Here is a 21,035-nt window from a genome sequence, read left to right as displayed (position 1 = left end):
TAGATCAATATTCCTATGAAATATGAGATATTCTTATGATAATGTTATTACACTTCTCTTTTAATTTTTTCATTTTGGTTTGCCCGAAGAACAAATATGCAAATTAGATGCAATGTATAGATCCATTGTATCAAGTGGGAATACCAGTTTATAGACATTTTACGCACATATTCCATAAAGTACAGTACTATATAAAATCATTCTGTTATAATTTTCATAACATATTTGAGAATCATCTTTGTACAAAGTTTGGCTAAAAATAGCCTGAAACCTAAAAATGGATTGGTGAATGATAAAAAATAAAACATTGTTTTTGCCTATACATACCTTTTCATGTCAAAAAAAATTATTATTTTTTTTTGTAATAACTCAGTCCTGGCGTCCTCTACAAAGGGCATAGAATAAAATATTAATAAAATATATTTTTTTCAAAAATGTTTTTTCTCCATTTGTTTTTTATGCTCCAACCAGTGTAATGACACAAAAAATTCACAAAACTTTTTTTCTGGTTCTCAGGAGGATATGACCGATGGTCAGTGTGGCGCCTGACAGTGATTTCTGCGCATGCGCGGTACATGAAGCGCCTCTGTGAGGAATAAATAAGGGCAGGGAACCGAACCGCAATGGGACAACTCTTATTTCGGTCCAATTCGGCCTAAAAATATCCCGAAATGGCCTTTATCCTTGACGGGGTGTCATCGGAAGGTTTTTAGAGGGCGTTGGGGATCTGTTTGTCTATTGAAAGGGACTGAGAAAGTTGAGAAGGAAACGAACTTCAGAGACGGTCATGGAGGATTTCGGTTCGGCGCTGGAGAAGAACGTGGCGGATCTGACCGTGATGGACGTCTACGATATCGCCGCGGTCGTGGGCCAGGAGTTCGAGCGCATTATCGATCAGTACGGATGCGAGGCTCTGTCCCGCCTCATGCCCAAAGTGGTCCGGGTGCTGGAGATCCTGGAGGTCCTGGTGAGCCGCAACAGCATCAGTCCAGAGACCGAGGAGCTGCGCCTGGAGCTGGACCGGCTCCGACTGGAGCGGATGGACCGGATGGAGAAGGAGAGGAAACATAAAAAGGTGCTTTTATAGACTAGAATATCTATTTACCTGATCTAAATAACCAGCTCGTTCATTTAACTCCGTTTTCTGATAGTCAGAATTAAAGAGACAGGTGACTTGTCTGTGACGTCACAACATATGTGCACAAGTATTTTACGTATAAAAGTAAACATTAATTTATAAATGTTTTGTATTCGTGTTCAATTAAACTATTTTAAGATATATGTATATATATATATATATATATATATATATGTAGATATTATTATGTTATATATAAAACTATAAATGTATTCAATAATAAATATATTAAAGTGTATAAATAACATTTTTATTTTAAATATTTTTTGGAGCCTGTGATACTTTTTTCAGGATTGTTTGATGAATAAAAAGTCATTACAAGAACAGCATTTATTCAAAATAGAAATCTTTTCTAACAATATAAGTCTGAATGTATACTGCTTTTTTTCTACTTTTACTGTGCATGAACATAAGTTCATTATTTCATGCAGCTGAAGTTGTTTGCCAGAGGTGTTTCAGAACAAAACAGTGCATGCAAGGGAATTTCCAAGTTCCTGTCTGGGACAGGAAATGATGTAATTACAACCACAGTCCATCATCATCATCATCATCATCATCATGTAACATCATGTCCACTGGGACAGTGAGCAGAAATACGACAAATCTAAATCTCATGAGGCTGATGTAAAATATACTGTGGTAGTACTATAATACAGTGTGGGGTCAGATGTTACAGTGCTAATACTTTGGTACCTTGATGTTTACTAAAGGATTGCAATATTCATATATTATATTTTATTTACGAATAAAATACTATGGTATTACCATAGTACATGCCCATGGTATTGTAGCACATAAGAGTCTCACATAAATGTAAGAATATGGTAAAAACTTGAATATGTGAATATGAGCAGAACTATGAATACGGCTTTTGTCTGTGTCCTTCTCTGAAGATGTTAATGTGGTCCTGCTTTGTGAGTTTTTGCTGATTGTTTCATTCAGACGTTACGTAACTCCAGTGAAGGTCAGCGGTTAAATATACACTCATGTATATTTTATGAGCCGCTTCTGAAAAGTGTGTGTGGTTGTGAACAGGAGCTGGAGCTGGTGGAGGATGTGTGGAGAGGAGAAGCCCAGGATCTGCTGTCCCAGATCGCACAGCTGCAGGAGGAAAACAAAACACTGCTCAACAACCTGTCCGTCAAAGAGTGTCCGATGACAGAAGAGGATATACAGAAACAGGAAGGTAGTGTTGAAGCTCAGGGTTTGGAAAAAGAGAGCTTTGCCTCAGTCTTTTACACTCTCTGGAATACTATATCCCACAATGCACTTCACTTCACCTTCCATTTCCAATGTGATGGAATACAACTTTATTTGACAGCCAAAACAATATATTTTCACAAAATTGTTTTAAAAGCACAAAATAACAATTCTTAAAAAGTCTTACTACACTCTTTCACAAATGAAGGCTTTAAAAGGTCTTGAATCATAATGTTATGGCATTAAATGTTGCATGCATTGCCAAAAATTCATGTCTTCCTCAGTATTTTTGTCTTGTTTTCCAGTACAAGTATCTAAACATCCGTAAATCAAGATACACTTACTTGAGATGCAAAATGAAGACATAAAGTCAAAATTAAGTGAGTTTATGCTTCAAATAAGAACAAACGTCTGTCAATGAAGTATGACTTGTTCCCTTTGAATGAAGTAGATTTCTCTGAGCCCATAAACTCACTTTGATCATTTTGATTTTGATCAGTTTCACAGTATGGCTGTCAAAATGGCTGAAAAACTAAATTTGAATTTTGTACTTAAATATTATTAAAATTCGAATTATATTCGAATTTAAAATGCATAATTTCAGTTAGGGTGAAGAAAAGCTTTTGGCTTCTCTCCCGAGGCCACAAGAGGGCGCATCGTGCAAAATATTACTAAGGCACGTTTATTCAAAGTGCCTAATGTTTAAAATAATGTTTATAAACCAATTATAATTAATTAAGTTGCTTAAACAACTATAAACAAAACAGCATCATGTATGTATGCATAGTTTAATACAAAGGACCGAAATCACACAGAGTTGCAGTGGGGTGGGGAAAAAACCCGCCATGAAGTCTCGAGATATGTTTTTTCAAAGTTAAACTTGCATTCATTTTACATAGCTTTCTAAACAGGCGGCTCTTTTGTGCAAGACGCGAGTGCAATGGTGATAGATGTCCCTCTAGAAAATGCGCGAAATATGCGTTCTGTGTAAACGGCTTGGTTTTAGTTTTGACGTAAACAAGATCTTCTCTGCATTGGTTCATATTTTTTAATGAACAACGCAGCAGCACCGCATCTAGTGTGTTCAACTGGATAGGCTAACAAAAATATTATAATGCATTGACTCCTACATTGTCATCGTCATCGCATCTCGTGCGCCGCTGATAAGGCTGTCTGATGCACACCTAAAATTTGAATGCAACATTTTTGCATTCGAATGTGGATTTTTATTTTAAATTTGACAAATATTCGAAATTTAATTTTTTTTGACAGCCCTATTTCACAGTAAACAAGACTTCTTATCTGATGTCATTTTGCTTCTCAAGTAAATTAATCTTGATTTAAGAATCTTTAAACTTTTGTACTGGAAAACAAGAGGCCGAACAGCACTTTTTGTAGTTTCATCAGAAGGTAAGCTTCTGAAAAGTTATTTCTATATACTACTTAAGCTACTTAAAAAAATATATATAAATAAATAAAATTTAAACATAATGGAGAATTTTATTTACTTAGTCTTAAAAAGGTCTTAAAAAGACTTCAAGTGACTTTCATAAAACCAGCAGAAATACCATGATAATTGGACGTCACTCACATGCAACATACTGAGGTCATGTGACAACAACTTAGCATACTATGAATGGCTACTGTTTGTTTCACTTACCATTTTTATATACTGCACAGTATGCACTAGGTAGTAGTAAGCTTTCCCAGCATGCCTGTTCCAGATACAAAAACACGTGTGATCATGCCCATAGGAATTCTTACACATTCTTTCAGCCATTTAAGAACTGACACAAACGCCACACAAAGCGTCCCTTCTCCGTGTGACTGAAGACGAGCCAGTGCACATTACTGCATGAGCAGCACAGAGACTCCAAATTGCCTGTGACACACTCACGTGCCCTCACCTAACCGTCAGAACAGTCTCCCTCTCAGTCCAGCTGGACGAGTCTGATTCAGTGTCAAACGCAGCGCAGCTGTTTACACAAACATTCCAGTGCCGCTCTCAACACTGATTTAAAGATACAAAGAGCTGTTTAAATTGAATGCAGGAAATTGGTTAATGCACATGGATATGCTGGTGATTCCAGAAAATGTTCTGACAATATATATATATATATTATACTCACACACACACACACGCACTTGCATATCATTGCTCTTTTGTTGATTTTGATTGCTTCCATTGTCCTCATTTGTAAGTCACTTTGGATAAAAGCGTCTGCTAAATGTCTAAACTCTCTCTCATAAACGTACATATTTTTTATCAACTTACTCTATTTGACTTATCAGACTTATGTCAGACTGCTATATATATATATATATATATATATATATTATTTATAACATTGATAATACATTCATTATTTTAATATTTTATGTCAAATGCTAAACATATTAATATTATATATTTGCATATTAGTATATATGCAGTGCAAATAAACGTGCCAGTTAGGTTTTGTGTGTTTTGCAAGTGTGAGGGAGGAATTAAAAATATTTTTTGTATTTAACTCTAAATATTCCTTTAAGGCATGCGACCCATTATATTTCTAGGTCATGACAAACGTGAAGTGTATCAATGGTTGTGTGTCAGATTCTCCGCACGGACACATAGCTATTTTAAGAGCAGCAACATGGGCGCTCAGTCAGGAAATTATTTGCTTACAGTGTCTGTCAGACGTCTTGCGTCTGTCCTTATTTCCAGTGTCCTGATTCATGCAAAACAAAACACCACCCTGAAACTTCCTGCAACTAGTGAACTAGTGATCAAAAATGCCAAATATGTTATTAATGAAACATGCGTTATAGTTTTGATATTTTCTTGAATGTCGGTTCTCTGTGTGATAAATGAGGTTGCTTGTGCTGATTTTTGTTTTTATTTGTGATGCCAGGCATGACCGAGAGGGAACGGCAGGTGATGAAGAAGCTGAAGGAAGTTGTAGATAAACAGCGAGATGAGATCCGTGCCAAAGACCGTGAACTGACGCTCAAAAACGAGGACATTGAAGCGGTAAAGAACTGTGTTCTTGCCGAGCAAATTCGATTGTTAGCAGCAGTCAATGCACTGATGTTAATTCAAGGAAACACGACATAAAGTTGCCAAAGTCTTCTATTTTTTGCTGGAAAAAAATAATAACATCATAGCCTAAACATCCAATGAAATCACAGTGGATAAAAACAAGTGCATAATGTGCAGTTTCACTCTGAAATTCATCATATTGTGGATGTTTAATGTGACACAAATTCTTCCAGCTCCAGCAGCAGTTGAACCGGCTGATGAAGATCAACCATGACCTGAGGCATAAGATCACGGTGGTGGAGGCCCAGGGTAAAGCGCTGATCGAGCAGAAGGTGGAGCTGGAGGCATCTGGTCAGGCGCGGCAGCAGGAGATGGGTAACCTGCGACAGGAAGTGGTCCGTCTTAAGGAGCGCCTTAAAGAGCAGGGCAAGACCAGCGCTGAGACGGAGGAGCCTGTAGGACCACCTTCACCTGCACAGGTACATGAATGTAGATGGGTGCTGCAGTGAATCTGTCGCTTTTCACACGTTTAGCAGCTCATAAACTCTCTGCTAAATGGGTTATGAACTGAAAATTTCCATTGCTTAAATCCAATGCATTGAGACACCTCAGTGTTCAACTGCAGCATTCAGTCATCTCTATTTCTATTTAAAGGAAGTAAGTGTCAGGATCTTCACATGGTGTCCATAATGAGTCAGAATGAAACATCAATGAGTCACAGTCTCACAGAGGAAACTAGGATGAGAATAAAAATCAGTGCACAGTGTATAGGCTTTTGTATGTAAGTTGCAAATATGTATTAATTTGTGAACTTTTGGGACTAATTGAATATGTTTAACGTTGTTTAATTCAGTGCAGTGCACACATTTACTTCGTTTGATATTTAAATGGCTTATTTGTCAGTAAAGACCTGTGGCATGGTACATTTGTTCAAAATTATTTGTATTAGTCTTTGTATGATTTAATTTAATTATTATCAAAACTTACCACCTTAATATGAAATATCAAATGTGAGTGTTGGCCTAGTGGCTTTGCAGTTTGAGTGCACTATATTTATTTACACTACCTTTCAAAAGTTTTTTTTTTTTTTTAATAACTTAATACTTTTATTCATGAAGGATGCGTATTAAGCAGCACAACTGTTTTCAACACTGATAATCAGAAATGTTTCTTGAGCAGCAAATCAGCATATTAGAATGATTTCTGAAGGATCATGTGACGCTGAAGTCTGCAGTAACGATGCTGAAAATTGAACATTGAACAAAAAAACATGAATAATGATAGTAGTTATATTTTTTTGACATAATTTTATGTAGCATGAAAAAAAAATATTCTTTTATTTAATACTCCTTGCCGAAAATTATGCCGATTGTGCTTTTATAACTTTGATTTTGTGCCATTTTGTTCAGTTGTTTATTTTGAACGATTCACTCAAACAAACACTCCCGATAAAATGTTGGTTGCAATTTGCAATCCACATGTTTGTGACCACGGTTGTCTAAAACGGCTCGTTCCTGGGGTCAGGATTTAGCTTCTGAGCTCCTCGCAGAGAAAGGTCCCCTCCATTTCATTCCCCGCACCAGGGCCCCAGGAGCTCTGACAGATGATGGTGAGGAAGAGAAGGATGACGAAGAGGCTGCATTTTTATGGGTAACCCTGCAGCGGCTGCTTCTAAGGATAGCATGGAGTGAAAACTAATACCTGACCCATATCTGCATCTGTTTGCACGAGTCACGCTAGGGCGACAGCAACCCCACAGAGTGTGGGACTGGTTCTGTACCAATGTACAACAGACTGTAAGAGTAGTGCACTAACAGCTTTAGTCCTTTACACTCATTGTGAAGAGTGTTGGCTGGTGAAAGTCTGATTGTTAATGCAGCCTGCATGTGTTTGTACTGAATGCAAACCATGCGACTGAATCAAATGTTAACTCAATGATCATATAATAGATCATAACAGAGAGCTGGCGCTCTACTGTAAAATAAAGCACCAATCTTATACTGTTATTCATTTACATTGTAAATGTTGACATATTTCCCATTGAAACAGGAACCAGCAGCTATTTTGTTCAAATCTTTTGAACAAAACTAAATTTATGGAAAAAAACTGAATTGTGTTTTGTGGTGTGATTTTTGTTCTACATTAACCGCAGTGAAATCAGGTGATATTTGTGTCGTTTTGAGGATGCTCTGATAATGAAGTCGTTTGTGTGTCTCTAGTTTAAACCTCCTCAGCAGCTAGTTGCTCTGTGTAAAAGCTAGTGTACTGTACTGTAAGTGTTCTCTGATCCACCAGGAGGTGCTGTGTGATGATGACATGTCCTCTAATGATCCAAAAGACCCGAACCGCCCGCGATTTACCCTGCAAGAGCTGCGTGACGTCCTGCATGAGCGCAATGAGCTGAAAGCTAAGGTCTTCATGCTAAAAGAAGAAATTGCTTATTACAAAAGGTCAGCTGTCTTGATGTTTAACTTTAAGCCATGGGATAAAAAAATAAAAAAAGACTTTCTCTCTTTTTTTATAACTCATCCGTTTAAATTATATTAAGCCTTAAAGTTCTGCATAATCAAGGGCGTGGCCACTTGAGTGACAGGTGGATTGCCGCTGCTGTCACCACCGTCGAGCTAGGTGGGCGTGGTTTCAACAACCTGCTCCCGCCTCTTTGCCCATCTTCGATTATCCGGGAGTGACGCACGGTGACGCACTGCCAAGATTTTCCCTCCGCCCACTTTTGAGCTTCAAAAACTCTTCGGAACCCTACGGGTGACGTCACGGACACTACATCCATGTTTTTATACAGTCTATGTTTCTCTCACAGTTCTGACTTTTTTTCTTGGAATTCTGAAGGGAAAAAATAAGAAATGTGATGCTTTAAACACAAAATTCTTAGGAGAAAAGTCAGAATTGTGAGATATAAACTCTGAATTCTAAGGAAAAGTCCAAACTGACGGATGTAATTTTAGAATTTTGAGAAAAAAGTCGCCTTTCCACACTGAGCGCGATGTGAAAAAGCGAAGCGAATCGCCAACGAACGTTGCTTTCACACTGAACGCGAAATGATTGTTCGCCTTCTGCTAATTCACGCCACTATCTATAATGCTTACAAGAATAGGCTACATCCTAAAATATAATTATAAGTACAATTAGCATCAAGCTACACTTGAAAATGTATGTAATTATTAATGTATTTGCTTACCCACTTTAAACCATCACTGAGTGCTTGTAATAACTTCCGATTGTGATCTATAGTTAATTTTGATTAATAAGCATAACTCTTTGTATGTTTAATAACGCTATACTGCTAATATTTGTCATAAACATCCTTTATTGCTATAAAAATACCATGAGCAACATACAAAACACATACAGAAAATATATCGTCATAATCATGTCTATTTGCTTTCATATTTCATGTGTAGAAAAAGAGTTAACGTGCTCTGACTCATAACACTCGCGCACGTGGAAGAAAACGGACGGTGCTCTACATATCACATAATTCAGTGGATAATTAATAGAAATGTTATTCTGTATAAAGAACATGTGTGAATAAATCTGTTCTCAAATACCAACGATAACAAGAACTCAGCATCCACTCTCTTCTCTTATCCGGGATACTCTTCTTTGATGTTTGTTTACACTGGTTTTCGAAACAGCGCCACCACTCTCACCCTTTTGTGCAACAGCAGCTGCTCCGGTCACGTGATCCTAGCTAAAATCTTATTGGACGGCCCGTGATTTCGCTTTTCGAAACTGAAAAGATTCGTCGGACTGGTTCGAAAAAAAAAAACATTTGCATTTTCGGTGCGCGAATGTTCGCGGTCTATGTGGAAGCATCCATAGAAATCTATTGTTTTATTCCAGCAATAAAATAAACGATTTAATCCATCGCATCCGATATTCGTTTCGCTAACCTCAGTGTGGAAAGACCTTCAATTGTAAGATAAAAATTTGCAATTACTTTCTTTATTTTTTATTTCATGGCAGAAACAAAAAAGAATTGCAAGATGTAAACTCTGAATTCTGAGGAAAAAAAGTCCAGATTGTGAGATATAAACTCGCAATTGCAAGAAAAAAAGTCAGAATTAATAAAAAATAGCAATAAAAAGTTTAACTTTTTTTATTCCATGGTGGAAACTTTCATAGTGGAAATTCCATGGTGGCTTCCATACATGTAGGTGTGTATGGATATATATATATATATATACATATATACATATACATACATATTAGGGCTGTCAGTCAATTCAAATTTTTAATCTAATTAATTACATGATGTGGCGATTAATTAATTGAATTAATTGTAAATTACATTTGGCTGTGAAAATACCCCCAGAAGATAATTTAAAGCCATTATTGTGTTAAATTAGAAAAATATCAAGTAGATATTACAAAAAGTGGCTTTAGAAAATGTATTACACATAAATGTTTAAGCTACAATTGCCTAACATAAACTATGGAACGTAAAAGTAGATAATTTGAGAAACATCAGTATTTTTGGTTCATACAATAAAAGCCATTGGTAAACAACAAAGATGAGCAAAAACAGACAATATTGTAGCCTATCAAAGACACAATATTAGCTTTTTATTTACTGAACTGTTGTATAAAATCACATTTGCACTCGTGCTATTCGGGACAAAAACAGCACTCGTGTGATATTGCTCCCGCTGCTCGTGATATCGCTTATCATAAGATATCAATATGATACAAAAACTCATACAGCGGCATTTTTTGCCCCAATATCTTACATTTTAAGGGCATATAACTGCATTTTATAGGCTACATCATGCAGTGAGTTGTTGCCCTGCATCATATTTGTCAACAGTTAACTGTATGAAATCTAAGATGACCTACAGGTCTGGGGCGGGGCGGGTGTGTTAATTGCGTTAAAAGTTTTTAATCGTGTTATTCTTCCTTAACTAATTGATAAATTAGCGCGCTAAAAACGAAAAGCCCTATATACAGTATATGTATTGCTAACTTATTTTTTTATCACATTTACAGTGACGAACAGGAGGAGGAAACAGGCCCACCACTGCCAGACCCCTCTCCTACATTTCGGCCAAGCTCACGCTCCAACTTTCAGCCCGAGTCAGGGATAAAACGACTGTGCGTACTGCTACAAGAGCCAAACATGTACACACACCTGCACACACTTATATTACAAACATCAATCTTATAAATCAGCATCATTTTGCTCCTTCGTGTTTGGAACAGCCTTTGCGTTAGGAGCACAAATATGATGCCCAAGAATGTTAACATTGATTTAGAAATGTTTACAAATTGTTGCATTTATTCAAAGCGACTTGCATTGCAGTCAAAGTATACATTTTATCAGCTCATGCATTTCCCTGGGAATTGAACCCATGACATGCTGTTTGAGCTGAAGAATCACAAGACCATTAAAAACGGTTACACATTAACTAAACTGCAGCTTGACAGACACATTTACAGTTTTATGACATGTTATGATACATGTTGGCATCCATATACCCTTGTTTTACTAAAATCTTAAGGCATGACCATCATTAATGCTGCCATATGCATCTGAAATGCTGAAGACTAGGATGTGACCAGATGAAGCAGAATGACACTACAGGTGGTTCTGGGTGTATCTTCTCTTTGCTCAACTCTCCATATCTGTGCCTCTTTGTAACAGGATCTTCACAGCCATTATGCCGATGGTGGCGGCTGGGTTGATTCCAGATGACCCCACTTTACAGCCAATCAGACGACTTATTTCCCTTGTACGACCTTTTGGTGGTTCACCTCTGTGTTCTTTGCTGTTTTAACACTTTATCCTCCCTGCATGTGATGGAGCTGCATGGCCCCCTCATCTCACCCCCCCCTCATTAGAGCCACTGATCGTAAAGAGCACATTCTGATTGGCTGATTGTGGGGCTATCTGTGCAACCAATCAGCAGGAGGATCGTTAGAATCAGCCAGTCAGAATCAAAGTCCTGCTCACTCCTCTTAACACTAGTGCTGTGCTGTAACTGCTATATAACATTGAGTCTGTATATTGGCAACTAAAGGAGTGCTTTATAGAGGTGAAGGGAGATTAAACGCTTGATTATCACTGCTTGTGTGAGCTGAAATGTGTCAAGTAAGAGCACAAATACACAGCAGACATTTGTGAGATGCTTTTTGTAAATTTATATCTGGAAAGACCGTAGTGAGACTGTAGGGATGAGGTTATGGTACAGTAGGTTGAAATGCGTAGCTCATATTTCATGCCAAAATTGAAATTTTATATATATATATACACAGTGGGTACGGAAAGTATTCAGACCCCCTTAAATTTTTCACTCTTTGTTATATTGCAGCCATTTGCTAAAATCATTTAAGTCATAATAAATGTATACAGTACATGCATATTACATAAACAAAAAAAAAAATTTGGGATGCGATTAATCGTGCACTAATATATATATATATATATATATATATGAACTTTTATGTATATACACATTTTTGTACCGTGTTGAAATCAATTATTTTATTTGTCATTTTTCATTTTGATTTTATATTAGAAAAATTGATTTTATATAAAGAAAAAAATGTCCAGATGTAATGTAAATATGAGTCGCAAACTGTTTGTCATGGACATAATGCAAAAAAATCATAACACTCTTATTTTTGTTATTGACTTTTTTTTTAATCCATTCTGATTTTATAATAGAAACAAATATTTTATATGAAGAAAAAAAAATCCAGACCTTTTTTTTTTTTTTGATTTACATGAAAATAATGCAAAAATTTTTTTTTTTTTTTATAGAATTCTGGTTTTTGTTATTCTGATTTTGATGTGAAATATGATTTCTTCATGCAGTGTAGCCATAAACCGGCTGTGCTTTTTTTATCAATAGAAAATTACACTTGAAAAGTTCTTGAGTACTTAAAAGCAACATAATAAACAACACAACCCCAAAACATTTCTGAAACATTCTAGTTTATTAAACATAATTTACAGACACATTCATGCTTGACAATGCAAACCAGTTGTGCTGACGCCCTGTGTTACGTTCACAGGTTTAGCTTCTTTTCCCGTGACAAAAACCGAGGCTCTCAGGGGAGGATGCCGCAGATGGGTGACAGCTTCGGCTCGTGGGCGGGGAAACAGGACGTGTACACAGAACAGGCCCAGGAGGCATTACAGCACATGTAACGAACACAACGCTCCACTAACCGCTAACCTGCACCATGTGACCGTATGCCACGTTTACGCTCCCTTTCATGGTCACTTTCACAGCACTACGTCTGCAAGAAGATGAGACAAGAGCTCACAAAGGGAACATGGGGGACGGGGCCGTTTAGAGTTACTGATAGATTGTGGCCCTCACCTTCACCCAAAGATACTGTGAGGGAGTTTTATGTGCCTATTTTGTTAGATAGACATTTTATTGCTATTGCAAACGACTAGTTATTGTAAGTAGATGACGCAGACAAATAGATTTCAGACATTATTCTGATGACGTTTAAAGAGAAGGTGCCTTCAGTAGATAAGATACATATCTATTTTTAATTCAAATTGAATTATGAGTGAGAAGAATTATGCACGTGGCTGAAGAAAAAATTAGGGATTTAAATTTTTAGTTGCTACGCCCAGGCCAGAGATTGTCTGAAAAGGATGGTGGCATTATATGTTGAATTATGTTTTTTTGAAATTGGACAGTAGCCTGATTTTTTATTTTTTTTTGGCACACTGAAATATTGAGAATTTAAAGGAATATCAAGTATTCAGAATTTCATTTCTATTGACATCCTTCATGACATGCTGTCGGTTATCACAGAAAATAATTTTAACTTGTCCCTCATTTTGTAACAACAATCAGACATTGGATTTACAGTAATGCACTTGATATGGAGGTGTATGGGGCAAAACATTAAAATCAGAAATGTGTCTCTCTTATATTTATTCTTATGTTAAAAAATGTGGGAAGAGGTTACTATACCATGCAAAGATCACCAAGGCTGCATTTATTTGATCAAAAATGCAGTAAAACAGTAATATTGTGAAACTGTATTACCATTTAAAATTTTCGATTTTAAAATATAATTTATATCTGTGATCAAAGCTGAATTTTCAGCATCATTACTCCAGTCTTCAGTGTCACATGATCTTCAGAAATCATTCTAATATGCTGATTTACTATTCAAGGAACATTTCTGATTAGCATCAATGTTGAAAACAGCTGTGTTGCTTCATACTTTTTGTGATATTTTTCAGAATTCTTTGATGAATAGAAAGTTCAAAAGAACATTTGAAATCGAAATCTTTTATAACATAAATATCTTTACACTTGATTAATTGAATGCATCCTTGCTGGATAAAAGTATTCATTTCCTTTAAAAAAAATCTGGCTGACCCCAAACTTTTGAACGGTTGTGTACTACTTTTCGAAACCGTGTATTTTATAATTTCTCCCATAGCAGTGCCCCATATACTTCTATTGTACATGCATTATCACACACTGAGTAGCAAGTCAAATGCATTTTCTGTGGCAGTTGACAGCAAGTCACAGGTTCTGAATGAAGTCTTTAAAACTTGGAATCATGAAACAAAGCTTTACACGTCTCAAGTGTTTCTGCAGCACATTAAAGCGGAACAATATTAATAATCCATAGTTTACTATTGGCATCTGAAGTATCTTATCACATGGACAAATGTCATTCACCAGCGGTTTTGCATTGCTTAAATGGTGCTTTAACTGGCAATAATAGAAGTGTTGAGTAAAAGCATGGAAATGCGTGCCTATGTTAAAGTGTGTTGATAAAGGCAGCTTTGTAAGCTAGAAAAATACATGCCTTTGGGCCTTAATTCAATTGTTGAACAGCTAGTACGTCACGCAACTGAGAATGATATCCAGCAACAAGAACTGGATCAAATATATCATTATGAAGGATTATGCGTAACTCATCTCATTGTGTATTAAACTATTTTATACCATGTATTGTGAGAAATCTTGAGTCATTGAAACACTATTCGTATGGCAAATTATTTGTTCTTTAGTACAAATCTAATTACTGAAATTTAAATTTAAAGGGATGCATGAACATTTTGTCATTGTTTGCTTAGCTTAATGTCATTCCATTTTGTATGAGTAGATAATGGCAGCATTTAAATGTTTGAATAAACTTATTTCAAACTAAATTCACTTAAGTGGAAAACAAAAATTAGGTTACTTGCACTACCATTCAAAAGATGTTTCTTCAGCTCTCCAAGGCTGCATTTATTTGATCTTAAATACAGTAAAACTGTTATATTGTGAAATATTACAATTTTAAATAACTTTTTTTATTGGATATATACTGTATATTGAAATGTAATTTATTCCTGTGATCAAAGCTGAATTTTCAGCATCATTACTCCAGTCTTCAGTGTCACATGATCCTTCAGAAATCATTCTAATATGCTGATTTGCTGCTTAAGAAACATTTCTGATTATTATCAATGTTAAAAAAACAGTTGTGCTGCTTCATATTTTTGTGGAAACCATGATAGATTTTTTTTTAGGATTCTTTGATAAATAGAAAGTTCAAAAGAACAGCATTTATTTGAAATGGAGTAGAAACATAAATATCTTTACTGTCACTTTTGATCAATTTAATGCATCCTTGCTGAATAAAAGTAATAATTTCTTAAGGGAAAAAAAAAATCTTACCAACCTTAAACTTTATTGTTTGGATAAACTTTTATTTCAAACTAAATCCACATCAGTGGGAAAAAATCTAGAATAAGAAAAGAAATTCTTGTATGCAAAGCTTCATTCTACTCTGTATCGTCTGTCTTCCTTTCTGTTGAAGTCTCTCTCTCGGCTTCGGTCCCGGTGGTGTTTCGAGTCTCTTTTCTCTTTGTAGTAACCTCTATCATTCCCTCGATCCCAGTCGCTTTTCTTCTCCCGCCATCGTCCGTGTTCCCTATCTTGTTCTTGGTCTTTTTGCCTTTCCTCCCTCCCACTCGATGCATCCCATCTATCTGCTGATCTATTCTGGGGCATCATGGATGTCAGATTGATGGGCTTCCGGAAAGGTCTATCCCTGCCTCCAAACCTCAGCTGACCGGACTCCTTTTTGCCCCCCTGGCCTCCTCCGAGTCGCCGTGGAATCCAGCCTTGGAGCGTCCGCTCTTGTTCGAAGTCCACGAAGAGCTCGTATTGGTCCACCACCAGCTTGTTGGCGTCTCTCCAGGCTCTCTTCACCGAACGCGCCTCTTTGTATTCAACGAAAGCGTAACGCTTGGAGAAACCCGTCACGATGTCCCGGACCAGACGTACCCTGCGGATGTCTCCAAACTTGGAGAAGACTGCCTGGAGCTTGTCCTCAGATGTCTGTGGATTCAGGCACGCCACAAACAAGGTTAGGTGAGGGTCACCGGTCACACCCTTGTTAGGCTGGTAGCGGGCCATCATGGCCCTCCAGACGGCTTTGTCGTGGGGCTCCAAATCTGTGCCATCGATGCTGCCCGCTTTGAGAGGCTCGTAAACCTTCGCCACAGGACTCCACTCGCTCATCATCTGACAGTGGAGAGTTATAGTTAGAATTTATAGATTACATTTTAGAATTCATGCAATAATTTATGCAAAATCCAGTTTCTAATAAAAAAAATAATTAAAAATTATAATTTTTTTATTTGAAGGTTTCAAGATTACAATTTAAAATAATTTATGCAATCCAGTTTCTAAATAAATAGTTAACTCAAAAATTTGAATAATCCTTCTATGTAAAAGTTTGAAGAGGTTGCACAATAATTTGTGCAATAACTCATGCAAAATAGTTCCTGAACTATTAGTTAATTATAAGCTCCTGAAGAAAGTTCAGGAAAAAAGACGAGTATCATAAAAATAAATATATAAAATGTATATGATTTTAATGTGAAATCCAGTTCCTAAAGAAATAAGTAAAAATTATATAACTCAAATGAAGGTGTAGAACCATCTCAAGGATGATCAGAAGAAATGGACAGCACCTGAGTTAAATATATGAGTGTCACAGCAAAGGGTCTGAATACTTAGGACCATGTGATATTTCAGTTTTTCTTTTTTAATAAATCTGCAAAAATGTCAACAATTCTGTGTTTTTCTGTCAATATGGGGTGCTGTGTGTACATTAATGAGGAAAAAAAATTTACTTAAATGATTTTAGCAAATGGCTGCAATATAACAAAGAGTGAAAAATTTAAGGGGGGCTGAATACTTTCCGTACTCCCTGTACATATATATATATATATATATGATGTATATTATTTTATTTTGTGCATGTTAAATCCAGTTCCTAAAGGAATAGTTAATTCAAAAAAGACTTATAAAATTAAACAATATATAAGATGTGTATTATATTACTTTTTTTTTTAAATGTTACATTTAAAAAAAATCTTAGAGTACATTTAGAATAAGTTATGCAACAAGTCATGTAAAATGAAGTTGTTTAAAAAAAAAAAAAGTTAACTCAAAAATGAATATACGTTTATTATTTATTCATCCTCAACTTTTCTCTGGAACACATGACCTAAATTTCTTTCCGATCCTCACAAATGTGTAATATAGCGCTCGAGTCGTATGCACTGATTGCTTATATACAGCTCGACAGCTTTTGGTAACTATGAACGCTATGTCATTGGTTGGAAACCTCTTTGAATTTGAAAATGTCTTAGTATTTGGTTTCTTATTTGCACTGGAGCTGACAAGAACAAAGCCTCGTGATCATGTTCAACATCATGATTTGAAAATAGTGCAAAGAGCATCGTGCTTCAGTGGAAGCAGGAACATCTGACTGTTTACACCTTGTTTACTGACCTCTCTACGCTTTTAAATGCTGTCTGCTTAGGCGATTGAATGGATTTTAAGATGCTGCTTTTATATTCGTTACCAAGCTAGCTGATATTATCCAGTCATTTAAAATCGAATATGAGCAATCATGAAGAAATAACGTGCTGTACAATAATTGTTCTCATAGTCATATCCTTTCGATGCATATTCTGTTGATTTTTAAAAAAATCTTGAATAATCTCAGACATATAATTTCCATAGTACAACAATGTAAAAGCCACTGTATAAGGGTAAAAGCATGTAAACAAACCTTGTGTGCGCGTCGTCAAACTGTCCGTGTGGAAACTCTGGCTGAGCTCTTCGACGGGCCGTCATCCGGTTTCCCGCGCAATCACTCACACGTGTGTGTGTGTGTGTTTAAATAATTATTTAAAAATCTAATAAAAAGAACACATTGAAAGTCTGTAATAAAAAAATACTAATTTTAGAAACTGATGACGTGAAATGGAGATTTTGAAACATTCTGCTCTATTTGTAGAGGCCACGCTGAGAACATGATTATCAGGTTTTGATAAAGTCAGCTTGAGTGCATATATATATATATATATATACACACATGCACACACTACTGTGCAAAAGTCTTAGGCCACTAGTATTTTATTTTCACCAACAAAAAAATGGTTCTCTGCGTGGAGCACTGGCCGTTGTCAGACAAAAATCTCACTAGATTTTTACAATTAATGGCAAAATAAATGTTTGTAAATGTAAACTGATTTTTCCTACTGACACACTTCAGCAAAAGATAGAAATAACTGATTTAAAATAATTTTTTTGTTGGTGAAAATACTAGTGGTCTAAGACATTTGCACTGTAGTGTGTGTGTGTGTGTGTATATATATATATATATATATATATAAAAATAAGAAGCATTTTCTCCAGACTTTTGGACACCATTGTATATACAACAACACAGGCAAAGCATTGCATAAAATCATTTATTTAAACAATGCATCTACCATCTCATACAGATTGATTGGAACACTCTCAGCCAGCTTTTGGTCATCAACACTCAGTTTTTGTGTAACAGGGACTGCTTTGTTCAAGTTAATCACGACACACTCAGCATTGTACAATGCTAACATTTCAAATGATATCAAAGTTTGGTTTCACATTCCAGTTTTCTGAACCTTTTAAAATGTCGCTCCTTTTAAGCATCGGCTTTCTGCTTCAAACATAAACGTTTGGGCATTATAAATAATTATTGCTAAGCCTCTAACTACTTTACATTAGATTAGATTAAGAAAACTCTTATAAAAATGCAGAAAGTTGGACTATAACTGCATGCTTTGGAAGCACTGATCTACCAATATATAAAATATACAAAAAGAAATGTGCCGAAACTAGCATGTCATAGAGCAGGATAAATATCTTAAAAGTAGGACACGTCGAATATGTACCGCAATCTAACGTGTTTGACATGTAAGTCACTGTGTGACATACCCATACACTTACTAGCCCAAAACATTCTGTTTACTAAGGCAATGATTACATTAAAAACGGTCTAGTTAAGAAACAAGGTGTTTTTCCCTCCTCTCAGTACATTAATGCTTCAGCCACGGGTGAGCTTCTATCGAAGCTTTACTGCGGTCGCCGTAGTCGTAAAGAAGTTCTTCTCCTTCCTGGATGTCTCTGGAGGCCACGAGGATAAGGTGAGGTATTCCATTAATATCATGGAGTTTGGTTTGACAATTGCCATTTTTACTGTGGTTGATGAGCCTTCCCAATCGATCCGACTCTTTCGTAGCGTCCACACTGTCGGAGAAGAAGTGTGCAAGATTTCAGACAGCGTTTAAAATTGTTTCACTGCTAATTAAAGGAATATTTCAGCCAATTTCTGACAATTTACTTACACTCAGGCCATCCTAGATGTAGGTGAGTTTGTTTCTTCTTCAGAACAGATTTGGAGAAATGTATCATTCTATCACTTGCTCACCAGTGGATCCTCTGCAGTGAATGGGTGCCGTCAGAATGAGAGTCCAAACAGCGGTTTGAAGTTAAAAATGTCTTAATAATGGATTTGTTTCTTACAAACACAGCTTTTCACTTCACAAGATGTTAACTGATGGAGTGGAGTGGTGTGGATTACTGTGATGTTTTTATCAGCTGTTTGGACTCTCATTCTGACGGCACCCATTCACTGCAGAGGATCTATTAGTGAGCGAGTGATGTAATGCTACATTTCTCCAAATCTGATGAAGAAAGAAACTCATCTACATCTTGGATGGCCTGAGGGTGAGAAGTAAAAATGTATTGCAAACAGTTTTAATTTTGACTTTAGGACAGTTTACTACAATTTCCCTTTGAATAAATTCAAGAAAAGCTAGATAAAACAAATGAAACATGCACTGTAACAAATTTTTTTATTTATTATTTTAACGATAAAAGACCGTAAAATGCTACAGTAAAGAAATAATTGGTTAACAGTAAGTTTACAGTACACATTTACATTTTACATGTTTACATTTAACAGCACAGTTTACATTTACAACAGTAAAATACTGTTAAATTTACAGTTTTGGAAGTGAAAAAGAACACGTTATCTTATAATCGAGTGAAAACCGTAAATTGACATTCCCAGAATTCCCTGTGAGACGTTGTACATTTGTTGGTTATTCTTATCGGTTATGTACATTAGGGTTTTGTTAAATTGTATGTTGTTAAATTACTGTTTATTTTATTTAGTGTCATGCGTGTTACCATGAGGGTGTTTTGTATTTGTGTGTATTACACGTTCACTTTCTATAGTATTTAAATCAGCTTGTGGAAAAGCTATTTGTGATGAGAAAGTGACAATGAATCAAAGCTCTGGTGGTTGTCAGTATATTATAAAAGTACAAAACAGATTTGACTACTTTAGAAAGTTGGTACGTTAACATCATATCAGTTAATGAAATATATGTTTTTTACTGTATATTTTGTTTATATATTTTTTTTTATGATAGTTACAGCTGCCGTATTTTTTAACAGTAAATTAAAAAAATAATAATGTACAGTGGGTGTGCTGCTTGAACCTACCAATATGTTTTGCTGAGATACTGGAAGTAATACATGTAGCAGCCAGTGGCTGGATCTTGTGCATATAAAGCCTCCCTTTGTTTGGCGTCCGTTATCTGCAGCAGATCTCCATGATACTCCACTACATACTGGCCTTTCTGGAACTTCTGGGTGGCGAAAACTCCCCTGCCCTTTCCTTCAATGTATCTGACCTGTCAAGAACAACATGAAGGTACGCTTGCGTCCAGCAGAGTTCATCATGAAACTGAATTCATCATGTCCAAAATTACCATCATTCCATTCTCAATCCCGTTTGTGATCAGCATGTCTATGTGCCTCTTCTCTTCACACTGGTGACAGAAAACAGGCATATGCATTAATATTATAACTTCGGCTGATATAACGCCTACGAAAAAAAAAAAAAAAAAATCTGAGCACTACCTTCAGTTCACTTTTGCTTTTTCTGGAGCTTCTTCTGATTGGGTAATAATCTGTAACCTTTCGGCTTTGAGTGCTCTTGGTATCAGCACTGCAAGACAAAATTGATTAGTAATCCAAAAATGTCAAGGAGAGATACGGTAAAAAAATAATAATTATGCTGTAGATATTAATAATAATAATAATTATTATTAATAATAATATGCAATAATAAATAATAAAAAAAATATATATATATACACAAAACATATAATATTTTAATATCACTGATATTCTATTATATTTATATTTTAGTATCATTGATATTTTGAATAAGATTTTTATTATTTGTTTTCATTTTAATTGGTTAACATTAAGAATTTTATTGTGTTTTTTTTTAATTAGTTTTTGTAATATTTTTTGTTTTTAAATATGAGAT

At 35.8% G+C, this 21,035-nt stretch overlaps 2 protein-coding genes and 1 pseudogene across 5 annotated transcripts in view; 1 reads left to right on the top strand and 2 right to left on the bottom strand.

Annotated features, from left to right (window-relative positions):
- The first annotated feature begins 583 nt into the window (after positions 1–583).
- Positions 584–13,378, top strand: LOC107704174 (RILP-like protein 1). 4 transcript variants are annotated; one of them, XM_016507058.1, is made up of 9 exons: positions 584–1,075; positions 2,174–2,324; positions 5,230–5,348; positions 5,591–5,836; positions 6,882–7,007; positions 7,653–7,807; positions 10,362–10,466; positions 11,017–11,104; positions 12,390–12,467. In XM_016507058.1, exons 1-9 carry the CDS (start codon positions 788–790, stop codon positions 12,393–12,395), a joined length of 1,284 nt encoding a protein of 427 aa, XP_016362544.1. In that variant the 5' UTR covers positions 584–787; the 3' UTR covers positions 12,396–12,467. The 4 variants fall into 4 exon arrangements, with proteins under 4 accessions (XP_016362544.1, XP_016362541.1, XP_016362543.1 ...); XM_016507055.1 differs by lacking the exon at positions 11,017–11,104 and having other exon boundaries at positions 12,390–13,378; XM_016507057.1 differs by lacking the exon at positions 12,390–12,467 and having other exon boundaries at positions 11,017–11,224.
- A 1,708-nt stretch (positions 13,379–15,086) lies between these two features.
- LOC107704127 (U11/U12 small nuclear ribonucleoprotein 35 kDa protein pseudogene) lies at positions 15,087–17,515 on the bottom strand (annotated as a pseudogene).
- An 802-nt stretch (positions 17,516–18,317) lies between these two features.
- Positions 18,318–21,035, bottom strand: part of LOC107704173 (N-lysine methyltransferase KMT5A-A-like) — a 5,321-nt gene continuing 2,603 nt past the window's right edge. The window contains exons 4-7 of the mRNA XM_016507054.1: positions 20,621–20,708; positions 20,470–20,529; positions 20,201–20,391; positions 18,318–18,937 (exon numbers count right to left, since the gene is read on the bottom strand). Of these exons, the coding sequence (XP_016362540.1) occupies positions 18,727–18,937; positions 20,201–20,391; positions 20,470–20,529; positions 20,621–20,708 (550 nt within the window). The 3' untranslated portion in view covers positions 18,318–18,726. The remainder of the gene's footprint in view (positions 18,938–20,200; positions 20,392–20,469; positions 20,530–20,620; positions 20,709–21,035) is intronic.

The sequence above is a fragment of the Sinocyclocheilus anshuiensis genome, unplaced genomic scaffold (genome assembly GCF_001515605.1).
Source record: "Sinocyclocheilus anshuiensis isolate Anshui unplaced genomic scaffold, SAMN03320099.WGS_v1.1 scaffold690, whole genome shotgun sequence".
NCBI lineage: Eukaryota > Metazoa > Chordata > Actinopteri > Cypriniformes > Cyprinidae > Sinocyclocheilus > Sinocyclocheilus anshuiensis.
This window is presented reverse-complemented; position numbering and strand designations above follow the sequence as displayed.

What these genes read in the sequence shown, in the direction of transcription:
- LOC107704174 (XM_016507055.1), top strand. Translation starts at nt 788, where the DNA reads ATGGAGGATTTCGGTTCGGCGCTGGAGAAGAACGTGGCGGATCTGACC. An exon ending in GGATATACAGAAACAGGAAG is followed by an intron (nt 2,325 to 5,229) that starts GTAGTGTTGAAG and finishes TTGTGATGCCAG; the next exon opens with GCATGACCGAGAGGGAACGG. An exon ending in AAAACGAGGACATTGAAGCG is followed by an intron (nt 5,349 to 5,590) that starts GTAAAGAACTGT and finishes AAATTCTTCCAG; the next exon opens with CTCCAGCAGCAGTTGAACCG.